This window comes from Xenopus laevis, chromosome 6L, assembly GCF_017654675.1.
Source record: "Xenopus laevis strain J_2021 chromosome 6L, Xenopus_laevis_v10.1, whole genome shotgun sequence".
NCBI classification, from domain to species: Eukaryota; Metazoa; Chordata; class Amphibia; order Anura; family Pipidae; genus Xenopus; species Xenopus laevis.
In genome coordinates this window covers 125,133,006-125,157,991 of record NC_054381.1, presented here as the reverse complement: position 1 = coordinate 125,157,991, position 24,986 = coordinate 125,133,006, and the positions used below count along the sequence as shown (strand labels likewise).

Here is a 24,986-nt window from a genome sequence, read left to right as displayed (position 1 = left end):
CGAAGGAAAGCGCATGCCAGCGTGTAACATCTAAACAGACGGCACATGCAGTTCCTGACTGAGTCAGCAGCATGGGGCCTGGGGCAAATTGCCCAGGATGAATTCCGCCCCCCCCTGAGTGACAGCCTTGTCTAGAAATGTTATTGTGAGTCAGAGTCATCGCCTGAGGGGGAGGGAAATAGGAGGTTGGAGGACGTCCCACATCAGTCAATGCAGGTTACCACGTTATAATTAAATATAATTTGCAAACAGTTTTATTATGGGTTAGACAAAAATTCACATGCACTCTTAAAGCAATATCCCGCAGAACAAGGGACTTTCTAAAATGGTTGGGTGTATGTGCAGCCATGAAGCTTTTGATATTTTTGAGGTGACGTTACCATTTGGGTTTTTGGCAGCTTTTACAACTGCCACACACATTCATTAATGTATGTCAGTACACAACAAGATCAGAGGACGCCAAAATGAAAATAGAACTGAATAAAATCTCTGCAACACATAGTTAAGGTTTATCAACACCTAAATAAGTAGCACCAATACAGAACTAATCAAGAGAAGGAAAACCCAATTCTCCCAATGCAATTACCATTACTCATGATCATAGAAGTACGGAATCACTCCATTACAGAGTATCAACATCAAAAAGTTCCAGGTATGAATTAAAGTCACATTAAAATTATGTAAAGAAGCTGCTGCTTGTTGACACTGCAAAAGGCTCGGGCAGTGCTAAAGATTATTGTCAAGAATGCTAACCCTCATGCCATATCTTTTGTTAAACAGCTTACTTTTCCTTGGTTCCAGTCTGCTTAAAAGGTACAGGTCGCAGGACTGCTTTAAAGCTTTGGGTTGACCTTATGCGACTTCATATTCTGCAGACTTACCATCCCATGTTTGATACCTGCAGCCCAATAATAATAAAGGAACTTCTATTTGTTTATTTTCATAACTCATATCGCCAGAGGGCAAAATCTGCACAAAGTATACAAAGCGACTGCATAGCAAGAACACATGACCATTTAAAAAAAAAAAAAACAAAAAAAAACTCTAAAGAGCGCTGTTGTTTAACCCCTTAGCACAAGACAGGAGAGCAATAAAGTAATGTACTTTGCAGCCCTTACAGCAATCAATACAGAACAATCCAATTAGATGGAAGAATTTACTTCTAGGCCCTTAATTATTTTAAAGTTGAAAATGCTACGCTACTCTGTATCCTTACGGTGTACCAAAGTCAAATTCAATAACATTAAAGCAACGCTTAGTCAGCTAAATAGGGGAATTAATGAGCCTGTCTACATACTTATTCACCTTTCATTAGCACCTCCTGCTTGAGATCCCTCTGGTGAGAGGGTAAAATAAGACCTTAAAAGTTAAATGTTTTACTTCTAGAATAGGCTTTCTAGTAACACAAATGGAGTCTTTGCTAATACAAAGCTAATTTTAGATTTATGAATGGACTTGGAAAGATAGGGGAATAAAGACTATGTGCAAAAAATTGTATAATTTGTTGAAATGGAATATCTTCTGCTTTCAAACCTTCCAATTAGATTAGTGCACAGAACCTATCCTATCTGTAAAGCGGACCATAGAAGCTGTGCAACTTTTATTAAACCAATTCCTTCTTTTTAGAAGTCTATTTATTCCCTATATCGTTACCTTATCCAAATGTAACATTATGCATCAAATATATCAGGGGGAAAAAAAATCAACTTAAAATATTTTAAGGTAAAACCCACATCCTACATTTGCTTCAACCCAAATACACTGACCACTTGACAAAGGTCATTTAGAGGAACAAAAGGAACGCATTACTAAGAAAACATTTTAGGTTCTGGACAAATCGACTTGTTTTGCAGGCCTGATTTTAGTGGAATTGCATGACGCTCATGTGTGTACATCAAAGGGCTTGGACTCACCATTTATAAGGTAAGGATGATTGCAGCATTTTCGGAGTTCCATCATAGTGTTTAAAAGATTAGGGACATTTGCATGACCACCTCCTCCACCCTTGGAGAGGAAAGCAAAGTTCTTCTCAAGAATTGCACGATAATATTTCTTCTGAATGTTTGTCAGCTCTACTTCTATTATAGTTTCTTCTTTTGGGGCCAGATTCTTTTCCACATCTTCTTTGAGGCGTCTCAGCATCATTGGTTTTAGAATGCCTTGGAGCTTTTGCACCTACAATTGAATAAAAATAGATTTGTTCATCATTGGTTTAAATTGTTTAACTAAAATTTCCTCTGCTGTACAAAATATTTAACACAATTCTTAAAAACTGCTAAGCCATTTAAAAGAAAGCGTTCCATTTAATTGTGCCCAGAGCAGGCCAGTTTCAGAGGCAGTATTATTACCATTAACATCTTAAAGTAATTATGCAATGGCAAAGAGCGCATTTTTGATACCAGAACTACTGGTGACAAAAGCCTTCTATAGGCAGTTTGGATTTAGTGGTTCTATTCTTTGTCTTACCTGTTCTTCAGTTTTTAGATCCCCAAATTCTTGCATGAAATTGCTCTCTGAAGGAAAACGGTCTGGTTCTAAAAAGTTTAGCAGACTAAAAAGCTCCTCCACAGTGTTTTGTAACGGAGTTCCTGTTAGCAGCACTTTGTGCTCCTGCAAGAATAAAAAGTAATGTAGGAATTCAAAACGTCACATAGAAACAGTACAAGAAAGCGGTAATAGCCCTGCAAAAGTTTACTTCAGCTTGTTTAGAACCATTTTCCAAATCACCAGCCCACTCCCACCACAATGCTTAATCATTAGTTGGTATATATAATGCTTACTCATTACAGTGATTTATATTATATATTATAAACCAAACAAACTATAAGACAGTGATTTCTTCATCTACAGGTTTCATCGTTCTCTCTTGTTTTTGATTATAATGAGAAATATCACTTTGATCTGATAAGGTCTGATAAGCTGGACATTATGTATTAACCCTGTATATGGACTAAGTTTACAACGCAACTTTGTGCACGCTTGTGCTTCTTATTTGCCCAACAAATTTGTAGGCTATAGGTAGATTGTGATAGAAAAACTCTGCTGATTCAGCCTTTTCCTGTTGATATTACACAAGATGCCCTCCTATAACCACTTAAATAGCACATATGCATAAGCATGCTCACCAAGGCAGATTGCTGGTTTTTTATATCACATAATGGGGAAAAAACTGTATTTAGTTCTACATAGAATCCACCAGCACCACCCAAGAAACCAAGAGCTGTAATCACTTACCAAAGCCATCATCTTCAGGCCTTCCAAAAGCTTACAGTTCCTGTTCTTCAGTCGATGAGCCTCATCAATAACCACGCATCGCCAATGGATGTTCCTGAGCTCAGGGCAGTCAGTCAAAATCATTTCAAATGTTGTAATGATCGCGTGAAACTTGTATGCCCCTTTTATTGTTTTTCCCTAAAAATAAAGATTTGATGAAAATCTCTGTAGAGAAAAGTCATGATCTACTAAAAAAAAGCACAATAGTATTATATAGTTGCTGAAATCGACTTTTTCTTCAGGAATAACACCTAAAAAAATGTAGAATAACGAGCTAGGATTATGGAATAACATTACAGGGATATGGTCATGGGAAAACATGTTTTTTTCAAAATGCCTCAGTTAACAGTGCTGCTCCAACAGACTTCTGCACTGAAATCCTTTTTTTCAAAAGAGCAAACTGATTTATTTATATTTAATTTTGAAATCTGACATGGGGGTAGACATAGTGTCAGTCTCCCAGGTGCCCTCAGTCAAGTAAATGCTGCACTGCAAGTTGGAGTGATATCACCCTCCTCCCATACACCCCCACCCCATAAGCAGAACAATGGGAAGGTAACCAGATAACAGCTCCCTGGTAGATATAAGAACAGCACTCAGTAGTAAGAATTAACCACTGCGACCCTATTCAGTTAAATTGAGTAGGAGAAACAATAGCATGTCAGAAAGCAGTTCCATAGTGCAGCACTGGTTCTGAAAAGCACATGAAAGCACATGACCAGGCAAAATGACCTGAGATGGCTGCCTACACACCAACATTACAACTAAAAAAGACACTGGATTAGGAATGAAATTTTATATGGTAGAGTGAATTATTTGCAGTGTAAATAGTGTATTTTAGGAAAATAAAAGAAACCATAAAAACAGAATCTCTTTAAAGAAACCTACTATGGAAGTGAACCAGAATGTCCTACATCTGGAACATTGTCCAGAGTCCAAGGATAATTGGCTGGATCATTAAACTTAAGCTGGCCATAGATGTTGAGATTTTTAAAAGATCCGATCCTCATCGTGAGACCACGATTTTCTCGGAACGATCGTACAAATTGACCATCAACTAAAAAGACCAATTTACCAGGAAAACAAACGGGAGCTGCCTGCTTGGCCCTGCAAACATAGATGGATTGCACTGGGACCGACAAAGATTTTTTGACCTGGCCGATCAATTTCCTGACAGATGTCGGTCGAAAAATCTAAGATGTTCGATCGTTCGAATCACACTAACTGCACGATAATTTCGAAGGATTGGTCGGACTTCCCTAAAATCGGTAGTTTCGGCAAGAAGAATCGTCGCGTCTATGGGGAGCTTAATTCTTATTCACGCCCTTTTCTTCTGATCAGGATAAATCTGCTGCTATATTGCTAGCTGAATTGCAATCAATCGGTCTGATTATGTCCACCAGCAAGAACAGGAAGACACTGTCTACAATATCATCCCTAAACAGATTTTTTTACCGTAGACTGCTTTTCCAATTAAATTCCAATTATATTGGTCCTGCAGGGGACTAACAATTTTCACCATTAGATCTTTGCCACAAATACTTAAGAATAACCAGAGGTCGAAGGAGGACACTTTTTGCCTAATGCAGTCTCTCATACCACTGTGCATCAGCCCCTTCAAGAGCAGAAAAAGGCTAAAGCATAGATAGGAATGATACTTGATGACTCAAAGTAAAAAATCATGACAAATGGTTGTAGTGTACACAAATGCAAAATGGCAGTTTATACCTGTGGATCCTTGAAGCACATTTCATAAAGTTGAATGGTTTTCCTGCTTGCTTGACTCCCATGATAAACTACAACATTCAGTTCTGTCCAAGTGCGAAACTCCCTTTCCCAGTTTGGGATTGTTGAAAGTGGAGCAATGACCAAAAAGGGCCCGTGAATTCCCTTTAAGTATATCTCATAAAGAAAAGTGATCGACTGAATAGTCTTCCCCAAGCCCATTTCATCTGCTAAAATGCAATTTCGTCTATTAAAAAAAAAAAGGAAAAAAAAAGAGGAAAAAAAAAAAGAAATCTAGATTAGAGATTTATTGTATTGTAATAAAATTTCACTTTTCTACAACACAGATTATTAATTTAACCTATTACTTCTACATATACATGGTAATATTTTCATCATTTACTTAATGAAGATAACTATGAAAGCCTTAGGAAAAAAGCAAACTATAAGAAAATATTTAGTGAGATTGGGCTTCAGGAATGAGTTTCAGGCATTGTTTTTACGTTATTCCTGCACTGCTTTATTTTTTTTTGTGTTCACATAAACTGCAACCAAAAATAGAAAGTTCAATAAAAATATGGTTTTCCGCATTTTTATTTTTTAATGCAATATAAATCACAAGCCCTAAGATGCCAATAACATCTGTTGGGCTAAATCATTCCATGAAACAGAGCTATTAAAGTTTAGTGAAGCTACTGCTAAAATGGTGGGAAAATACTTACTTGTTGTACCAATTGAACAGCAGCCAGTTTACTCCCTCCAACTGGTATTCCCTGAGACTGTTATTATTTTTATACTCCCTGGAACTCTCAGATTTCTTCCAGTCATCGGCAGGAGGTCGCTCCTGTTTCAAATGAAGTAAATCCCATTAGTGGTTTTCCGAAACACCACATAACTGAGCTATTTTCAAATGAAGTCACTGGTTGGCTGTGCCAGTTCTTACCATGCTCTCTGTTTCTGGCTCCCTGCTCTGAAGTTTCTCAAATTCTTCAATCTTTGCTTGATCCAAGTCCTGCTTCAGTTCCCAGGTGCTGTCCTCATACGGGAGGGAACACCATTTCACCAAGTAGTGAGACACAGGCTACAAAAGATACAGGTAAGGGTATAATGTCTGGCTTTGTTGACCCAGAATAGATTAACGAATATAAACATGATGCAAGGTGCCCTCTTAAGGGATGAGGGGGTCCCAAAGCATACTAGGTGTTACATTATTATTCTATTAGGTCCAATTAGGGTTGCCACCTTTTCTGGAAAAAAAATACCGGCCTTTCTATATATTTATCTTTTTTCCCTATTAATAACATTGGGTTCAGCCAACATTTTTACCGGCCAGGTGGCAACCCTAGATCCAATAGTTCTATAGACCTGCGCTATACTTGCTGCCACAAATAATAGTCTCACAATAACAGCTTTTGGTCTTTTCGATGGAATACTGCAGATTCTTTAGCTCACCATGTTAAAGGGATACGGTCATGAGAAAAATTTTTTTTTCAAAACACCAGTTAATAGTGCTGCTCCAGCAGAATTTTGCACTGAAATCTGTTTTTCAAAAGAGAGGACAGATTTTTTTTATATTTAATTTTGAAATCTGACATGGGGCTAGACATATTGTCAGTTTCCCAGCTGCCCCCAGTTATGTGACATTTGCTCTGATAAACTTCAGTCACTCTTTACTGCTGTACTGCAAGTTGGAGTGATATCAACCTTCTCCCTTTCCCACCCAGGAGCCTTAAAACAGAACAATGGGAAGGTAACCAGATAGCAGCTCCCTAACACAAGATAACAGCTGCCTGGTAGATCTAAGAACAGCACTCAATAGTAAAATCCAGGTCCCACTGTAACACATTCAGTTACATTGAGTGGGAGAAACAACAGCCTGCCAGAAAGCAGTTCCATCCTAAAGTGCTGGCTCTTTCTGAAAGCACATGACCAGGCAAAATGACCTGAGATAGTTGCCTACTAAAAAAAACAAAAAAACGTATTGGTTCAGGAATGAAATTTTATATGGCAGAGTGAATTAATTGCCGTGTAAACAGTGTAATAATAATCATGACAGAATCCCCTTAATAAGGTTCAATCCATTTATGACATTAACATAAGTAAATGAAGGCAAAATAATATATGTTTAGACTCTGCCTCTCCAGTTGTTGAACTACTATTCTCAAATCCTTGAGACACAGATGCTAGGGTTGGTAGTTTGCCATGTCCTAATCTGGCAATTCATTTTAATAAGCAGTTCCTAACCAACACCAGCAATTTCAGGTAAACAATTGGTTCTCAATCAGCTTTAAGTGCCAATAGGGACCCTTTTGAACTCTCTATTTGTGTCACATGGAACTTAGAGCCGAAAAATGGAGGAGGGTTTAACAGAAATAAAGAAAGAGAATAAGCCATAACACATTGATGAAAAGCTGTGAGCAAAGTGCTAGCAGTCTGTTGGGAAGGATCGATTAGCACACAAGGTACAGCCAAATGGTTGGCACATTTGGCAGGGGCTGCAGCAAAAGAAATCGGGAGGAAAAGAAAACAGATGATAGCCCAATATATTTTGAAAAATAAGCTGCATTGAGATTTTTAATTAAAAGCGGTTTGAGAAAATGACTAACACAGAAAGTGCCTGCACAGGAACCCCAAAGCTGCCTAATTTCTGCAAATAAATTCAAAATATAAACAAGTGGCCCAAGAAGACAGCACAGCACAGTTAAGGCAGGCAGTCAGTATGGTAGCTTTAACTCCAATTTCAACATGCAAATACGCATAGAATCGTTTTTACCAGATTGATATTTATAAATATATATTTTTTTTAAAAAAAATGCAGTTTAGAGACTATGTACTTTACACATGTTTATTACTCATTGTTCTCTCTATAACATCTTGCAATACCTGAGCGGTTTCCAGAGGCAGCCTAGAAGATTCAGCTAATTTACTGTAGCCTCCATTCAGCATAATACTTAACTTGATCCTTTAAAGGGAATCTTTTATGATGTAGTTTTTATTTCTAAATTACACTGCATATAATTCACCTTACCATATAAAATGTAATTCCTGAACCAACGTATTCTTTTAGCTGTAATATTGGTGTGTAGGCAGCCATCTCCGGTCATTTTGCCTGGTCATGTGCTTTCAGAAAGAGCCAGCACTTTAGGATGGAACTGCTTTATGCCAGACTGTTGTTTCTCCTACTCAATGTAACTGAATGTGTCGTTAATGGGACCTGGATTTTACGATTAGCGCTGTTCTTAGATCTACCAGTCAGCTCTTATCTTGTGTTATGGAGCTGCTATCTGGTTACCTTCCCATTGCTCTGTTGTTAGGATGCTGGGGGGGGGGGGTGATATCACTCCAACTTGCAGTACAGAAGTAAAGAGTGACTGACGTTTATCAGAGCACAAGTCACATGACTGGGGCAGCTGGGAAACTGACAATATGTCTAGCCCCATGTCAGATTTCAAAATTAATTAAAATCAGAAAAACTGAAAAAAAATACCTCTCCATTTTCATCTGTGCTGGGAGCCACATCCAGTATCCGATCAACTTCAACGTAGTCAGGATTAAACAGATCATCCTCAATCTGTTGACAAGTAAGAAAATCGGAGGCTTATTTACTGCATTACTAAGGGAAGCCATCTCTTCGCCAAAAAGGAGTACAGCATTAGGGTCACAGTAACCTGAAAGTTCTGCGCAACATTCCCCAAACATGCTAATTGAAGTACTACAATTCAGCAGGATTACTCCCCGTAAGGAAAGCAGACTTTTCAGACTTTGTTAACTGGGCCTCTTAATTACTGTGTGAAAGCTTTAACGGCAGGAAAATGTTGAAGAATATTTTAAATGAAGTGTGAAATTACAATTCACTAATGAGCAATCAAAAAAGGGCTTAAATCTTGCACTGGTCTCGCTAAATCTGTAGTTTGCTAAAGGAAAGGTGTGTTATGAAAGTGTGCATTAAACACTGTAAATACCAAGAAAAATTAAGTTAGTGGGGATGGTAATAAGTTAACAACAGTTAGAGTTTATATTTCTGTAATGCTTGGCATTTCTAGTGCTTCTAAATGGAAATAACTATGCTAAAGTCATGTGACTGGTTTAAAGGGGACCAGTCTTCGCATCATGGACATATACTCCTCGGCAAATAGGGTTACGCAATTGTAGGCTCCGATGTAGAAGGTAACATGCAGTTTTATTACTTCAAAAACATATATTAAATACGGCTAGGGATTCTAAAATTTGCAACACTTGGCACTTGTCAAATGGGGTTTTTAAGTTTACAAAAAGAATATCAGAATGATGTGTAGTTAACATGGATTTGTGCTACAATTATTTGTGTGTGTATGTGAAAGCTTCTGGATAATGGGTTTCTGGATAAGTGATTCCGTAGCAGAATCATGTTTGCTAATATGAGCTATTCACGCGAAGACCCAGAAGCTAAATTATGTGATGCTGAATATAATAAAGCAGCTGGCAATCTGTAAGGTCCTCAACATACCTGACAAATGGTTGGTCTGGTGAAAAAACATTCATATGAGAAAGTGAGGCTAAGACACGCATGTTAAAGTATTGACATTAGAGAACGCAAAAATAGGGAAAATCTGTGGGGCTTTCAACTGTGTGACCCATGTCCAGTCCTGCATACAGATCTAAGCGAAATTAAATTGGTGATCAGAAGCTTATTCCCATGCGGGCAATTGTCCAAATTTGAGAAGGACAGCCACAATCCTCTGCATAATTAGCTGCTAGAGAGATGAGGAGCAAAATATGCATGAATGCTCCCAAGCATAGCAAGGAGTACAGACTTAACCCCTCTGCATAAGGTCTGCAAGCTTAATGCATTCCGTTCAATAGAAGTGCTAAGGCTCTAATTAAATAAAGGTAAACAATCATTTGCAAGCGCTAAATAATATTCTGAGGAACGCCTAAGTGCGCCTCTATGGGAACACAAATGTGCATATATAACAAATAGATATATCATTTAGGGCTGCAATGCACTGCACTCTGGATCTCACGTAATGGTAAGAGATGATATAGCAGAGGAAAATATAAAAGAAAGTTGTTTTCAGCCAGGGCAGCTCTGCGGACAGGAAAGAAGAAAAACAAAGAAGCTGCAGGACTGTTTGTCTACTTCTTTTCAGCATATCTGAACAAACTTCCCACAATTCTTTATTTTGCCAGACGAAAGGCTTTGTACATTGCGGCCACAGGAAAGCAGACATATTTCCTGTTTACACAACCAATAATAAAGAGATTATGGCAAAGAGACAGGGAAGACGTGCAGAGTGACGAGCCAAAGAGACTTCAGCTGCGCACAGAAAGGACTCACTGTGTAGTTAATTGGACTACTGCATATAAATTCTAGATTTCATTATTTTTGGCTTGTGGCGAAGGTGCCATTGTAGATGGTTACTTATTTTTGGGTGATTTCCCTACCTCTGAAAGAAACTTGTTTTGCCCTTGCTTTGCCCTAAAACGTTTTATTTTCTGCTGGATCCTCTTGTCTTTCTCCAGTTCTTCCAAAGTAGCCCAATGGCAGTGCAAGTACGAGCTGCAAAGAGAGAGAGAGAGAATTCAATGAGCACGGCACACAATTAATAATGCATTTTGATGCCGAAATGAGACTCCTGAGCACCTGTTTCAGGTTTCCCAATGGGAAAAGTGCAGGGAGGGTCACTAGGCAGTACATAAACCAGCTTAAAGATACAGAGACATGGTGGGGGGGGGGAGATAAAGGTAGACTATAGACTTGCGTCCCCTATTGACATGCAGGAGTATCACATTTTTAAGTTCAAATGATGCAAATCAAGATGTTTGCAATGTTTCAGTAGGCCAGGCATGTATCATGTGCAAACTGGAAAGTTTTTTTTTTTGTTTTTTTTTGCAGGAAGGACACATGCAATGAGGTTGAACAAAGCAGTTAAGATTTTTAAGAATTTTGTACTCACTAGTTCTTATATTTCACATAGAATTCTTCCATCTCTACCTCTTCACCAGATTCCAGCTAAAAAAAAAATAGATTTTTTTATTCAACACATCAAACCTTAAAATGTATATTTATGAAGCGCTGCTTTAGAATATTCTTTTGTATTAAGACATCTTTTCCCAATAAATATCATGTGCAAATAGGGGAAATATATTCAACAAACTCATCCAAAGCAACGACAGCTTTTGGCAGACGTAGCCAGAACAGGTGCAGTATTCGAGAATATGCAGAGAGAGTGATTACATGCATCCAGCACGTTTACTTGTCATGTGATGGATGCAACTGCTTATACAGCAGCCCTATAAAATATATAAAATAAAAAAATAAGTAGCCAATACTGCGCTTTTCTTGCCTCCACCATGTGAGAGTCAATTCCCATCAGTGCCTTGAATATGAGCAGTTACATGGAGTGCTGAGCAGTGTACTGTGTACATGTGGCTGCCATCAGTCAATAGATGGAGCCAGGACACGGAGGTGATCTGGCAGTTAGGAGGGGTTTCTTAAGGGCATGGAAACAATGGGGCTTGTACGAGTCTAGGTCCTACTTTATTTAGCTATGCACTGAAAGCATGCAAGTCCAGCGTGAAATATCTTGTCCTAATCCTTCAAGATTATCTGTAAATTCTCACTTATTTATAAATTTGTGTACAAAACTGTATTTTATTTATAAAGCCCAGTCTTAAAGGAGTAGGAAAAATGAATTAAGCTTTTTCAGAAAGGTCTATATAAATACACCAGTAAACCCTCAAAGTAATGCTGCTCCAAGTCCTCTGTCAAAAGAAACAAAGCTTTTCTTTCCTTCTTTTGTGTATACATCGGCTTCTGTATCAGACTTCCTGTTTTCAGCATAAATCTCCAGGGCTAGGGCTTGAGCATGCTCAGTTTGTCCCTCTCCCCCCTCCCAATAAACTACTTTGGTAGCTTTCCTTCTCGTTCAAAAAAAAATTAAAAATTCCTATTTGATTTTAACGATATGCTTATAAATGTAAAGCTCAAGTCATTGCAAAACGAAAAGACCCACTATCTCCACAGCAGCTTGGTGTGCTGAAAGCAAAATCACTTTGCAATAAGACATTTTCACATGTCTACGGATCTAATAATATTCTCTGCAAACAAAACTGTACTTTTTTAAGTGCAAAAGGTGCCTTTCTTCTAAATAGCAAAAATCCACCATTGTCCACGTACATGACATTTAAAAAAAAAAGCCACCAAGTCCTTTAAATCTCGAGCACAGCGGAAGGGCAGATTTGCACTATTAGACCTCAGTAATGATAAGGCAAATCTCTCAGGAACAGCTGCACGGTTGTGCATTGTCATATCTGACACATGAATCATTTTTAACTCCTCCTTCCCCACACGCCATCTTCATTCACAACAACCTGAGCCCGTATCTGGCTGGCTGCCAAACCCACAGAGTTAAGTAGACGCCAAGTGTACCATTTTCTCAGGCAGCAGCCAATTAGCAACTGCACTCCCTAATGCCAAATGTATTATTTTTGGCTGGCTCAAGACTGTCTTGCTGCATTTTACAATTGGCTTCTACAGGGTGTGTACTTGTGCGTTGAGAGAAAACCACTACGATAAAATGCTTGTGGTATAAATGTATATTGCTTTTGTGTTAGCACTTAAGACGGCAGCAGGAACGGGCTAGATTTAATAGCGTACTCTTTTAATGGTTAGGGCATGTTTAAATGTTACATTTTAACCTTCAAAAAGTCTGAACGGACAATGAATAGACAGGTACAAAAAATATTAGTCCTTAGCTGCTGTTCTGTATGTAGTTTCCAGATGCTGAGCGGCTGTTCGCCTAATTGCACTTTCAGGCCGTCTAAGAATATTTACTATACATAAAAACAGAGGAATCACCAGAACTTGTAAACTGTTAATAAAGCAACTAAGTGCTTTATAACTGTATGGGCAACTGGAATGGTTTGCTACAGAAATCAACCTGCTATAGTTGGCCAGATTGTATAGTTTAACCAATTGTTCAGCTTTAGTGATAATGACTGGATTGCATGCAATTTGGCCAAACAAGAGGATGGCACAACTACATGATTTCACTCCATCTGAAAGGAAGAAGGCATCTTCCATAAGCTTCACAAGATGGTCTTTGGCTGACAAATCAGCATTAATCTGATCAGTTTGGTGCTTAAAGGAACAGTAACAACAACAAAAATGAAATGGTTTTAAAATCATAATACAATGTACTGTTGTGCTGCACTTGTGCAAATGGTGTTTTTGCTTCAGACACTCTACTATAGTTTATATAAACAAGGAGCTGTTTAGCCATGGGGGCAGCCATTCAAAGCTGGAAAAAGGAGAAAGGAATAGAATACACAACAGATAAGCCTTGTAGTATACAAGGGGATTCTTAATAAAGTATCTGTTATCTACTGAGTATCAGGTGCTTCAATGGCTGCCCCCATGGCTACAAAGCAGTTTGTTTATATAAACTATAGTAGTATTTCTGAAGCAAACATTTCAGTTTTACCAGTGCAGAGCAACAGTACATTATGTTGTCATTCCATTAAAACACTGATTTTTTTGGTGTTACTGTTCCTTTAAGTATGGAGAAATCATGGCCCAGTTTAGCACAGTGTGTTGGTCCTGCTTTAAAGGGGACCCGTCACCCAACAAAAATTATTCCAAATCCTATTTGATCATGTTAGTCAAGCAAAATGAACTTTGATTACACTGTAAAAATTATTTGAATCTTGTTTTCGTCTGGGAATTCATAATTATAGCAAGCAGGCAGGAGCCATTTTGTGGACACTGTTATTAAGACAAGCCTTGCATCATCTCAAAATCTTGTTTGTGAACCAGAATTGGGACCTGATGGCCATCCCCATGCACTGGCTGCACCAATCAAAAGAACAGAAACACCAAAAAATGAAAGTGTTTTACAGTAATGAAAATATCATGTACTTTTGCCCTGCACTGGTAAAACTGATGTGTTTGCTTCAGAAACACTACCATAGTTCATATAAACAAGCTGCTTTGGAGCAATGATGGAAATTGAAAAAAGGCTATATGGCACAGGTTAAATAGTGGATAACAGATAACACCATTATGTTCTACAGAGCTTATCTGCTGTGTAACCGGAGCCTTTTGTCCTTTGAATGGCTGCCCTCATTGCAGCTTATTTATATAAACAATAGTAGTGTCTCTGAAGCAAACCGCAGTTTTACTAGTGAAGGGCAACACTGCATTAACTGGTGAAGAGAACAGGGAGAATGTGGGGAGTGCAGTGACATCTAGTAAGTGCTGAATGGAAAGTGAAAGTAATTGCCTGCCCGCCTCTATGCCTAAGGCATAGAGGAGGGGCAGGCAATATTTGATTGACAGCTGAGATTTTATAACAGCTATAAATAAAAAAATTGGGTTTCAGGTTTAATTTGAAAAGGACATTTATTATATAGCTTTTTATATCTGTGTGACAGGTCCACTTTAAGGTAGGGCTATACAACTAGTTATTCCGGGGACACATCTGCCATGAACAGGAGGAGGAGAGCAGCGGTCTCTTGGGCCTCCATGCTGACATCTCATTGATTGATGACTGAGCAGCAAAGTGGATGCATCTTTTAGTCCAACAGCCCAAAGGGTTTGGCGAGTCAGACATCCATAAGATGCTCTCAAATTCAGTGGTTGAGCCTCCAGATTCATATCACTAATTTAGATGACTTTCAAAAATGGATTAAACTTGGTGGGAAAAGCCTACATGAGGTGCATCTGGACACTGTAGCATGCCAAAGCTCGCATAAAGATATTAATCACACAGGTATGGGACCTGTTATCCAAAATGCCTGGGACCTGGTGTTTTCCAGATAACGGATCTTTGGGTAATTTGGAACTTCATACCTAAAGTCTACTAGAAAGTCATGAAAACATTAAATAAACCCAATAGGCTGGTTTTGCTTCCTATAAGGATTAATTATCCCTTAGTTTGGATCAAGTACAAGGTACTTTTTATTATTACAGAGAAAAAGGAAATCATTTTTGAAAATTTAGATTATTTCGATAAAATGGAGTCTATGGGAGATGGCCTTTCTGTAATTCGGAGTTTTCTGGTGGGGGGGGGTGTGTGTGTGTGTGTTCAGCATAATATGTGCACATTTTAACAGCGATGTTTCGAGCCAAGTTTAACCCTTTCTCAAGCCATGTGAACAATGGCTCGAAACGTGTAGGCTTTTTTAATATAATCTTATTGCATTAAGTTGCGAGTGCTGTCTATTTTTTTGCACTAAATATCAAGGAATCACTGGAAACCTCACCTTAGACCTGCACCGCACACAAAGAATGGAGCTTGAGTGCTGTTGCTAATATATATGAATATATATATATATATATATATATATATATATATATATATATATATATATATATATATATATATATATATATATATTATATATATATATATATATATATATATATATCAAGCAAATATATATATATATCTATATATATCTCCATAACTTACACCAATGTTTCGGCTCCTGCTTGGAGCCTTTTTAAAGGTTAAATAATACAAATGTACTATTTATATCATGTGACAATAAACCACACATGACAACAATACATGTGCCACCTATTTATACCTATTCCCGTGAAGCTGTACATGTGAATCTGTACATGTAAATCAAAATAATGCCTTTAACAAAGCAGTGCAGTGCATATCCAAAGCTCCTTTTTAAATATACATGTGCCAGCTTAAACACAATGAATTTTCAGTGAATCTGTGTAGTTGTATCAAATAATGCCTTTACCAAAGCAATACAATAAGTGATGTGCGGGCCGACCCGATACTCGTGGGTTGGGCGGGTTCGGCCCGACCTCGCACTCTTCCTCAAGGGTGGCGGGCGGGTTGAGCTCTTCTCTGCTGGCCACCGTCAACTGCCGGCTTCCAACTTAGTCTTTTAAAGACGCTGCGCTTGCTCGCCCAGGTCTATAAAAGCAACGTGGAAGTCGGATGTGGGCGGGCGCCAAAGGAGGGCGGGGTCGGGGAAATCCCGACCCGCATGTCACTAAATACAATATATCTGCCAACTATTTTCACATCAAAATCACCCTTGACCTAGTGCAGTGCATCCAAATTTTATAAAACAATGTTTAGTTCTCCAATGTATTCATATACACCACTCACAACCAGGCCCTAAGCAGGAGTGTGTGTGTCCATGACCATATAAAAGCACAAGACTGAGTGCTTTTAAACAGGTCAAGGAACTTTGCAAGGAACTTTATCCTCACCACAAATTTTTAAAACCATTAGGCAGGGGTGTAATGAGGCTGTATATACACATACAGTGAAGGCGGTTCGCACTCCAAATGTCTATTTCTCAAAGTGAAATAAATTATACCAACTTTTCTGCTCCTGCTTGGGGACTGGTTGCAAGTGGTGTTTGAATATATTGGAGGACTAAACATGGTTTATTGTCTTTTAAAAGATGGGTGTATATACATACACACACAATTGACTGGTTAAGCTTTATAAATACAGACCATTGACATTTATTTCCCACTGAATCATCACACTAAGACTTTCAGCAGAATGTTGGAATGACTAATGTCAGAACTCACTGGAAATGTACAATAGACAGACTCTGTAATAATAGCAAACATATTAACTGTAATTTTTTTTTTTTTTTTTGCAATAATGCTGAAAACAATCCCATTGCCAGGGCCATTTTGTTAAATATCGCTGTTCTCTCCCAGAGTCAGTCCTGCTGCTGTAACCTCCGAATTCCAAATCAGCACAAATAAGACGCTCTGCATGGGTGAGATATTTATATATAGGAAGTACAATTTCAGATTTACACCGTAATATGCACTAAAGTGGCACGGCATCAAGATACCAGATGGAGTAAATAAAAAGGCTTCACATTGAGCAGGTTCATTGGAAAGGTCAGGCAGAAAATCAGCCTTAGAATGCTTGCGGTAATCTTCAAGCACTTGACTAAATTATAGCTGCCAACCAGAATAAACTCCTCCCTTGCTACTTCTAGGAAAACGTGCAGCCTCATTCATTTCCTGCTGAGGTGGATGTTATATTCTCCTGGAAATCTTACATTATTGTAGCTAAAAGATTTTTTTTTTTTAAAATATCTCAAACCAGGATGAAGCCCTGTGCTTTTCCGTTAGGCAAACTGAAATTAGCAACATCATCAACAAGTGCACAGAAATAACAGAGGCTTTTACAATTTTTTTATTAGTATTTCTGAAGGTTGATGAAGCATAGCTCTGCTATCAAAGTGCATGCTAACGCCTGATAGTACATTTACTACAATTTGGTGCTGGGACCACTCTATGTACATCAAAACGCCACAGCCAGGCAGCAACAGTTTAAAATCAATGGGAATCAAGTAAAAACAACAAGGTGAATTCTATGCATTTCTCTTCCATAAAAACACTGCTGATCTGATCCCTCATTTCAAGGGATAAGTGAAGTATTTTGCAGCCAAAAAAAAAACAAAAAACAATTCAAGTTCAGGAATGCTCTCTTTAGAACATCTTCCAAAACAAAATGTGTCCTGAATTTTAAAGGGATACTGTCATGGGAAAAAAAAAATCAAAATGAATCAGTTAATAGTGCTGTTCCAGCAGAATTCTGCACTGAAATCCATTTTTCTTAAAAGAGCAAACAGATTTTTTTATATTCAATTTTGAAATGTGACATGGGGCTAGACATATTGTCAATTTCCCAGCAGCCCCAAGTCATGTGACTTGTGCTCTGATAAACTTCAATCACTCTTTACTGCAAGTTGGAGTGATATCACCCCCTCCCTTTTTCCCCCCAGCAGCCAAACAAAAGAACAATGGGAAGGTAACCAGATAACAGCTCCCTAACACAAGATAACAGCAGCCTGGTAGATCTAAGAACAACACTCAATAGTAAAAAGCCCATGTCCCACTGAGACACATTCAGATACAATGAGAAGGAAAAACAGCAGCCTGCCAGAAAGCATTTCTCTCCTAAAGTGCAGGCACAAGTCACATGAACAGGGGCAGCTGGGAAATTGGCAAAATGTCTAGCCCCATGTCAGATTTCAAAATTGTATATAAAAAAATCTGTTTGCTCTTTTGAGAAATGGATTTCAGTGCATAAGTCTGCTGGAGTAGCACTATTAACTGATGTGTTTTGAAAAAAAAAAAACATGTTTTCCGATGACAGGATCCCTTTAAGCACACGGTAAAATGAGAGGAGCATTTTATTACACTGCTTTAATCACTAGGTACCAACGCACACAAAGGGGATGAGCCCCTTAACGCAAAGCACTCTTAAAGCACATTGAAAATGATAAATGTCTAATCATAAACCAAATAAAGATTATGCAACAGAAAAATCACCAGCAACACAAGTGAATATAAGCATAACCCACAGGCTTGCTAAATAAATAATCTAAAAGAAGTAACACTGGCACAACAATACCTGGACTTTAGAAACACAGCAGGGTTATGTTCATTTTGGTCTAGTCATTTCAGCCATGTCATGTGTTTAGCCCTCATAGATCTTGCCATTGCTCATTGCTTTTGGTTGAGTTTATGAACAGTGCTGGGAGTATTCTATTAGATATCTGTCAAAATTTTAATGTTTCAAGTGTTTTGCCTTTAACGTATGGGTATTGGTATATGGGTATCACTCGTAAATACAGCAGCGCACGCCAGCGTTTACACCTACAAGGGCACAGCAATTCTAATGCTCTTCAATGATAATGTATATTCCGACACAGTTTACCATTAACTAAAGTCTGCAACACACAAACACGTATAAAAGGTAACCTACCAGTTTTTTTGTCAATCGACAACTCATTATTTTCTCCACCACAGGTCCTTCAGCATCCAGCCCATCCTAAGAGAGACAATTATGAATTGTGTGTGAATAAATGTTGCTTTTTTGAAAACAATAGATTCACATACTGCCGTTAAACAGGGAAAACGGTTACTTTTCCATACATAGTTTTTAATAGCCCATAGATTATACTGCATTATACTGGGATATATAATATTTTCAGAATTGGTTGCATAACTAAGATACTAGCAAAGAAACAAATAAAAATACACTTTCAAGAATATCTGTTTGAATTCAGTGAACACAGATCGAAGATGTTCTTTAAAAAAAAAAAAAAAAAAAAAAAAAAAAAAAGCATTTCTTGGGGTAAAAACTAAAAAGTTCCGTCCTAAAACATAAAGGAGTAATAATGATCTGCAGATTAAACCTCGTCTTTCCATTGTAAAAGAAACCATAGAAAGGCACATGCAGCGGCACAGGTTGTAAAGTATTCAAGTGCTTTGAATTAAACGATTTTTCTGTGGATTTATTCTCGTGATATACTTCTGCATTAGTAGTGGATGGATAGAAGGCAGCTTGGATATTTCAAAGAGCAAGCATTCTGAAATTCAACCAAGGTACTAGAATCTTTGAAACTCAATAGTAGTTGGAAAGAATAGCATAGGAGTGCACTTTGTAAGATGCCATTCGGCTTGAAATGACTGTACTGCAGAGGAACTTTGTATTGCTGCTAACTTCTAGTGCTACAGACTTAGGAAATGGAATTGTCTCTTTAAGAGTTCAGTACTTCTCATCCAGGATTTGGATCGGGATTTGGCCGAATCCTTCTTGAAAGATTCAGAGAAACGGCTGAATCCCAAAATAGTGGATTCTGTGCATCCCTACTTTATCATCTAGATTAAGAGGTCGAATTATTATGCTGTGTAAAACGAAATTTGTCAAAAAAAAAAAAAAAAGTGTAAAAAGTTGTGTGAAATAAATGGTGAATCTATCAAGGTGTGTTTTATTTTACGCCATTTAAATGCCAGATTTGCCATTATTTTACACTGCTTCAGACCTTTTTAAGTTCCAATGGAAATTGCTCAATGAAAATTTTTTTTTTACACAGCGATGGCTGGTGAATTAATCACCACATAATAGGACTTGCTATGAGTAAGTGTCCATTTGGCACCAAACGTGCTAGGCAACGCATTTCCTAACATTTTTACATTTTATAATTACACTTGCTACTGCATTTACTATTAGTGGGTCTTTTTCACCTATTTTGAGTTTTACAATTCTTGGCAATCCTTGGACTGTGGACTGTTCTTTGTTATGAGAACGCAATGTTATTTTTTTTACATTTTATTTGTATACTTTCTGCCTAGGAGCAGACATATATGCCATTTTGTTTATGCTAGGACTTGCTGTTCAACAGCAGCTGCAATGTCACATCGCTCATTCACAGATGTATAGATTGAGGAAATGACAACTTCTTTCTGGGCAGAATCTCAGACATGAAAGTTGATGTAAACAGCTTCCCTATATACTTACTTTATTTACAGTACTATAATATCAAACTTAATCTTGCCATGACTGCAATATTTTCTCTTTACAAAAAAATAAAAGTAAATCAATGGCATATGTATTTGGCCCCACGTAACTATTAGTGCATTTTTAATTAGAACAAACCTGTTGTTCCGACTGAGATGTGTTGGAAGGAGAGTCTCTACCAGTGGTATCTGCATCATCAGGCTCTTCATCTGAAATCTTAAATTCTAGGTCTTCGGTGTAGCGTTTCCTTTTAACCTGCCTGCTTGAGCGTCTTTTCTGCAGATATCAGCAAATGAGAGGTGATCAGCAGGGGTCACTTCCACAAATAAGAGGGTTAAATAGCAATAATTTGTTACTGGGAATCTACCATGCATGCTGCCAATGTAGAGATGAGCAAACATCACAACCTTTGCTTAGCATCATATCTGTCATTAATCTTTTCATTATGGCTGCCATGAGTCAGCCTAGATATTTTTCAGATTTCTCTCTCTTTTAATCAATGCACTAAAGTACAGTGAAGTTTCATTAAAATATATTAAAGTCTCAGAAATAGAAATCAGGTTCAGCAGGTGACAAACGATCAGAATCACCCTCCTTGCATTCCTATGGGAATCTTTTGAACCCAAAGGTGGAGTTGTGGGTTATTTGAAAATGCATTAGCCATAATTTTCAAGCTAGGATGTCCAAATACTAGGATAATCACCCAAAGTGTCACAGCCCTTAGATGCCACGTGCTGACCTTTTATCAGTATATTGTTGCATCGCAGGAAACATTACAAACATAACATTTTGGAAATGTATGGCTACATTTTAGTAGACAGAGACCCATACTAATCTATGTACAGCATCACCTTCTAGGGAAGCCACATCCAGTCAAATTAAACTGGAAAAATGTGACTGTCTAGTTATATTATACACAGGAAAATATATACATTGTGTTTGCTTTGACTAAGATGAGAGGACCACAAAATATGTTAAATCTAATATTTATATTAAAGAAAAAAGGGCTACCTGTACTCCAGAGTCATCTTCCTCTTCGGGAGGAGGAGGAGGAGGAGGGGGAGGAGAAGGGGGTGGTGTTTTATCCAAATCTAAAGGTTCAATCCCTTCTGGTTTCACTTTGCTGACTTTTTTCTTCTGAGCGCTGCCCTCTGCATCCGACTTATTGCTAAAGAAAAGGCAAACAAGAAAGTTTAGTGATCGGCTATGTTCCGAATGGGTCATAGGATATACGTGGTATCAGTGCATAGTAAATGTGCACTCTTCCATTCTGGCATCCAAACTTTTACTTGGCTACTAAGGTAAGGGAGACCAAGCAACCTGACTGCTGTCAAAATATCAAGAAAATGTCACAAAGAAAATGTATACACATATTTCTGTATTAACCGAGAATACATCCCCACCACTAAAATGTACTTGTACACGCTACAAAGTGTTTAAGAAAAATACTGGTATTGTGGGGAACCTGTTCACCAACTGGTCTGCCCCCAAGTATGTAAGTAAATCCATGAATGAAACCTTTTGTAACAATATTCATTAGAAGGCAAACTATATCTACATTTCCCATGGCATCTCGGGGAAGCATGTACAAGATTCCAAAAGCAAAAATAAGACCAATGCCATATTAGAAAAGTAGTCTTTATTAGACTAAAAGTTTGTTTTAAGGTGAATTACCCAAGTAAGGTTCTTTTTAAAGACCTAATGACTTCTTAATATGGTTTATCACACAATGCCTATAAATGCGAAAATATTCCCTTTTTTGTCCCCACTGGCGTATAAGTCGTTCCTAAAATGTATATTACATACAAAGGAAAACATTGGTCACATAAAGAAAATGTATACACATATTTCTGTATTAACCGAGAATACATCCCCACCACTAAAATGTACTTGTACACATTACAAAGTGTTTAAGAAAAATACTGATATTGTAGGGAACCTATTCACCAACAGGTCTGCCCCCAAGTATGTAAGTAAATCCATGAATTAAACCTTTGTGACAATATTCATTAGAAGGCAAACTATATCTACATTTCCCATGGCATCTCGGGGAAAAGATGAAAAAATGCTGTCGAATGCAGAGAATAATTATCTGAAGATGTTGCTTGACATTCTGCCGCCAAGCTGTGACTGGAGCCAGACGGCAGACTCTGACGGCATAAATACATCACAGAAAAAAGTCCAAAAAAGTCCCTGCAGGGTTCTGTCATGGCTGTACAGCAAAGGGCTCATCAACTGGTAAACTTGAAGTCTCAGAAAAGCCACAAAATACATATAGCTTCATATTGACAAAGTTGTTTAATGATCAGCAGTATCCTACTTACACTATCCACTAGCTTTTGGGAATGAAAACTCCAGCATTTCACATGCGTCTTTAAAGGGGAACTATTGTGAAAAAGAAAATGTAATAAAAGCTTCCTCATACTGAAATGAGAAATTGTCTAAATAGAATCAATTAAAAATTCTGAACCATTTCTAAAATATCCAAGTTACTCTTCATATATACATATATATGTATATATACACACAAACATATATGCACAGCTTAATTGTATTTTGAATAATGGCTCTTTCATCATTATCTGATGGCTTTCTTTCAGTGCCCAGCTAGTGGCTCAATGAATAAGGCTATTCTGTTATGGGAAGCAAGCACACAGTCACCAGGGAAGTCTTGCGAGTACAAGTTTAATTACAGTAAATATACTGAAAAGGACAGAAAAAGAAAATGCTCTATATAATTGTATGCTTGTTAAAGCTGCAGTATTTGCGTTTTACAGTACCTACAACAGGAGTGGTGAACACTTGGGGGAAGGATAGGGAATATTGTAAAAGAAAATAGTATAAAAATTTAAAAAAATAAATAAATAAAGAGTGTGAATGTTGTTGTTCCTTCACTACCCATGGTGGGCAATGGAAGGTTACTGAAAAGTCCCCCAACAATAAAAATTCGAGTTGTGTAAAAGCCCTAAATTGTTTGATTGGTACCTTCTTTTTTTTTTTAAAAAAAGAAGGGTAAATATGTCCACCAGACAAGAGGTTAAACGAAAACAGTGAAGAAAGGGAGGAATAAACCCGTGTGCATGTGTGTTTGTATGTGTGTGTGTGTGCGTATGGATGTTTGTGTGTGTGTGTGCATGTTTGTGTGTGAAGCCTGGGAGGACTCTTCCCAACTGCCCTGGTGTTTGTAGTGCACATGGACACAAGTCTCCCCTAGCATGAGGCTCCATTTCCAGCCTTTATTTCCGCTCTAACTGCCACAAATTATACAACACTACAGCTCAGCGCTGGGCCCCTTTCCTTTCATCTACACGCCAAGAGCAATCACATTACCCTGGTAACCAGCGATCACGTGACCAGCACCTGCTCTTTTGGCTGGGTGCCACTGACTCAAGCCATCTGCTTCCCTCAATCAGCTTTCAAACATTGGCAACACCTGCGCTATAGCGTTCTCTGCTGCTTTTTCTTTCTCCTATTTCTATCCTAGGGAAACTGGGCAATAAAATCATCTATATTTATATGTGTGTGTGTTCCAGTGGGCAGAGAGTTAACTCCTACAGCAAGCACTCGATCAGTTAATGAGGCGGGTAAAACCAGACCCGTCATGAGGAGAAAAAACAGGGAAGGCTCAGGCAGGCACCTGAGAGGAAACAAATCACCTTTCTTTGGGTGGTGGGGGCTAGGTGTGAGGGGAGGAAGGCACCCAGTTCACTTTCCTGTTCCTTTCCAATCTCCTCACACCATAATCATCACATAAGAGGAGGAAACAAAGCAATGTGTATATAGCAGTGTGTTATAGAAACTGTTCTGATTTAACATCAATTTCAAAGTCATTTTTGATCATTATTTTGACTCTAGGATATGCTGGGCTGCCTGACACTTCCTGCTGCTGAATTAGGATTCTTTGGGGGGAATGTAATTAAAGGGTATGTAAAGTCGAAAATAGAATAAGGCTAGAAATGTTGCATTTTGTATACTAAATATAAACATGAACTGACTGCACCACAAGCATAATCAAACAAATAATTTATGCTTTCAAAGTTGGCTACAGGGGGTCACCATCTTGTTACTTTGTTAAACATCTTTGCAAGACTAAGACTAAGTGCACATGCTCAGTGTGGTCTGGGCTGCTTAGGGATCGTCATAAACAAAGCTGCTTGAATTCTGCATGGCTGGTAAGTAAGGCGGGGCTCCCCCTGCTGTTCATAAGTATGATTGTTTCCCTGCTCAGCAGTTAGGGACCGTCTGACAATTCCTATCCACAGCAGTAAATGAAGGGAGAATTTCACTGCATACCGTCAGGTTTCCTATAAAAACGGTACACATTTTTAAATTTAAGTATATTGGAGATTAGTTTCTTTTTCATTAAAGAAAGTAAAAATGGGATTTTATTTTTTTGCCTTTACATGCCCTTTAAAGTCGCAAAGAGAAAAACAATTCTCACCAATAAGAATACAAATCCACATCTCGCAATGTAATATTGTTCCTTAAACTGCTATTGCACTGTGAATTTTAATTAAGAAGTGCTTGAAGGTGTCGTAATCTTTTGGAGCAAAACAGAACGACTTTTTCAGTAAGAAGTTTTACTAGATTTACTGCGCATTGGTCAGAAGTGGTGGCTAAACAGATGGCGGGTTCACAAAAGCTATATTAAATTGGCGCAAAGGAAAAGACATAACTTTTCGCATTACAAATAGT

General features: G+C 38.0%; 1 protein-coding gene across 1 annotated transcript in view; it reads right to left on the bottom strand.

Moving 5' to 3' along the window:
* The window catches only part of chd7.L (chromodomain helicase DNA binding protein 7 L homeolog), a gene marked incomplete at its 5' end in the record, with an annotated part of 99,224 nt that overhangs the window by 20,567 nt on the left and 53,671 nt on the right, over positions 1–24,986 (bottom strand). Inside the window, 2 exon segments of the mRNA NM_001091800.1 lie at positions 20,520–20,567; positions 21,303–21,459. Coding sequence (NP_001085269.1) covers positions 20,520–20,567; positions 21,303–21,459 — 205 coding nt within the window.